Source organism: Atta colombica, unplaced genomic scaffold (genome assembly GCF_001594045.1).
Source record: "Atta colombica isolate Treedump-2 unplaced genomic scaffold, Acol1.0 scaffold126, whole genome shotgun sequence".
Taxonomy (NCBI): domain Eukaryota; kingdom Metazoa; phylum Arthropoda; class Insecta; order Hymenoptera; family Formicidae; genus Atta; species Atta colombica.
The window spans coordinates 5,316,299-5,318,804 of NW_017259213.1; the positions used below are offsets into that span (position 1 = coordinate 5,316,299).

Genomic DNA, 2,506 nt, shown 5'->3' on the forward strand with positions numbered 1-2,506 from the left:
TTATAGAGTATAAAATTATTCCAGATAAAATAAAATATATTCAAAATAGCATATCATTTATAAAAAATCCCATCTCGCGTGTGTTCTAAAAAATCTAAAATATATAATTTATATTATATACACATACACACATGTGTATATTGTATGTTCTTTACTTTGGTTATATTTAAATTGTTTATACAATACATGAAGAGCAAGTGAAATTTTACATACTAACAATATTACACTACATCAATAAAGCAACATAAGTTACGTATATTACAAATGTAATCAATATTTTCATAAGTCCTGATAATAACAGTTTATCAAACTGAGAAGAAGTGATAGAAAATGTGTTTCTTATTATTTTGTACATGTTTTATCTTCTAATAGTTGTATCTTCTAACAATTATACCAATTACATAAAAGAATGCTTTGTATTATAAATAAATTTTATACTTGTCATGTAGAAATAAATTTTTATTATCTCACAGAAAAAATAAATTCAACAGAGCTGCACAGCCGTCATTTTTTATTGACAATATTATTGAGATTAGTTGGACGAAATAAATCCCGATTGTGAGTGTGTCTTATGGATTTAAAATGTTTCATACAGTGTTGCATATCTCGTTTTTGAATATTTAAAAACAATCCTAATTTAGTTACAAACAATCCTAATTTAACGCTTATATATATGTTGCGATATTATATTATTAATATCAGATGACTAACAAAGTTCATAGTATTTACAGAGTAGACATAGTTGACGAGAATTCTGTAAATGTCGAAATTCAATGTGCCCATAAGGTAATATTAGATATGATTGTTTTGGCAAATTGGAAATTACTTGTAATTCACGAATACTTCTGTATATGTCACTAACAAAACATGGACTTGCTTATATAGGTGATGATGTAATTTATACATTAATTTTAGACTTTGTTAAAATTTGTTGTTTGCGTGATTCTAAATTTGTCGATGTTTCATATTCTTGTAATAACGTATATTTTTTTAGACCAAATACTTTCAAAGAGGAGAAAAGGAACTCCAATTACTATTACTTTAAGATACTTAACTAGGATATAAACTTGGCACAATATTTGCAAACAAGGGGTAAGATATATTCAGAGATGAAATGCATACAACTCTTTTTCAATTCATAGATCTGTAGAGAATGTTTTTTTAAGATACTTATATTTTGAGAAAATAAGTCTGTTAATTCTCTCTCTATAAACATATAATTACCACTCTACGAAATTATATGAATTTTATTAGTCTTCTGACAAGCTATATACAAAAATCTAGTCCAGATGCAACCATAATTTTCAATAAATTGTTAGTCTTTGCTATAAAAGAATGCAGTAGGAAGTTATTTGTCATACAAATAAAAAAAGATTGCGTATACAATATACAACAATCTATATTAAAGTAATAAATAACTTTATAGTCCAAATAACATGTAATACATAAGCGAGTACAATTATATATTACAATATGCTTATATATGCGCATTAATTAATTAAATTATATATTTAATATATTCTACCGAAATAACTATTCCATCTGCATTCTTAAATTTTTTTGACATTCTAAAACTAAATCAAAATAGACCTAACAACATGAGCTCTTCGCGGGCTCCGCCTCGACTAGATTAAAATCTAACCCACCAGGCCTAGCAAATCCAGTTTTAATGCCATCCCAACCATCCTCTACCTTGTATTCACCGGTTTGTATCCTATTGTAAACTTCTTGCGTAACCGTTCGAAAAGCTTCTTCAACATTTACACCAGTTTTAGCACTGGTCTCAATATGATGTACACCGTGCTCGTCAGCAAACGCTCTAGCTTCTTCCTTGGATACTTCTCGTCTACCACCATTAGTTACTAAATCCAGTTTACAGCCTACTAGAGCAAAAACTGGGCGATGAGGCTCGATATGTCTGCGAGCCTCCATCATCCATTGGGGAATATGCTCAAAACTTGCTCTATTACAAACGTCATACACAAGGAGCGCTCCTACAGAGTTTCTGTAGTAAGATTTTGTAATTGACCTATAAACAAAAAAGAAAACTCTATAATAGAGCTTATCTCCTAAGAATCAGCAAAGGAAAATCAATAATACAAGAACACTCAGCGAATAATTAAAAATTTTTGTAAAAAATACATTTTTAAATATATGTGCTGATATAGATACCTAAATCTCTCTTGACCAGCTGTATCCCATAATTGTAACTTTATCCTTGTACCATCTTTGACTTCTATTAAGCGTGCAAAAAAATCCACACCAACAGTTGGATCCGAAAGCTGAAATTGTATAAATTGTATTAAAAACAAGGATATCTTTTTTTTTTATGGTGGTACCTTTATTTAATTGAAAGGACTAAAATTGAAGTATAAATAATAATTATTCTACTTTTTCCATACAGATAAAACTTTTTAATCTTATATCAATCTTAAGATATTGACTTTTATATTTTATTATATCAATTTTATATCAATTATATATATATTTTATATATTTTATTATA

At 27.9% G+C, this 2,506-nt stretch overlaps 1 protein-coding gene across 1 annotated transcript in view; it reads right to left on the bottom strand.

The window, feature by feature from the left end:
* Positions 1–1,465: 1,465 nt before the first annotated feature.
* LOC108695042 (ras-related protein Rab-39B) overlaps positions 1,466–2,506 on the bottom strand; it is a 2,331-nt gene continuing 1,290 nt past the window's right edge. Inside the window, exons 2-3 of the mRNA XM_018204773.1 lie at positions 2,173–2,282; positions 1,466–2,029 (exon numbers count right to left, since the gene is read on the bottom strand). Of these exons, the coding sequence (XP_018060262.1) occupies positions 1,591–2,029; positions 2,173–2,282 (549 nt within the window). The 3' untranslated portion in view covers positions 1,466–1,590. The remainder of the gene's footprint in view (positions 2,030–2,172; positions 2,283–2,506) is intronic.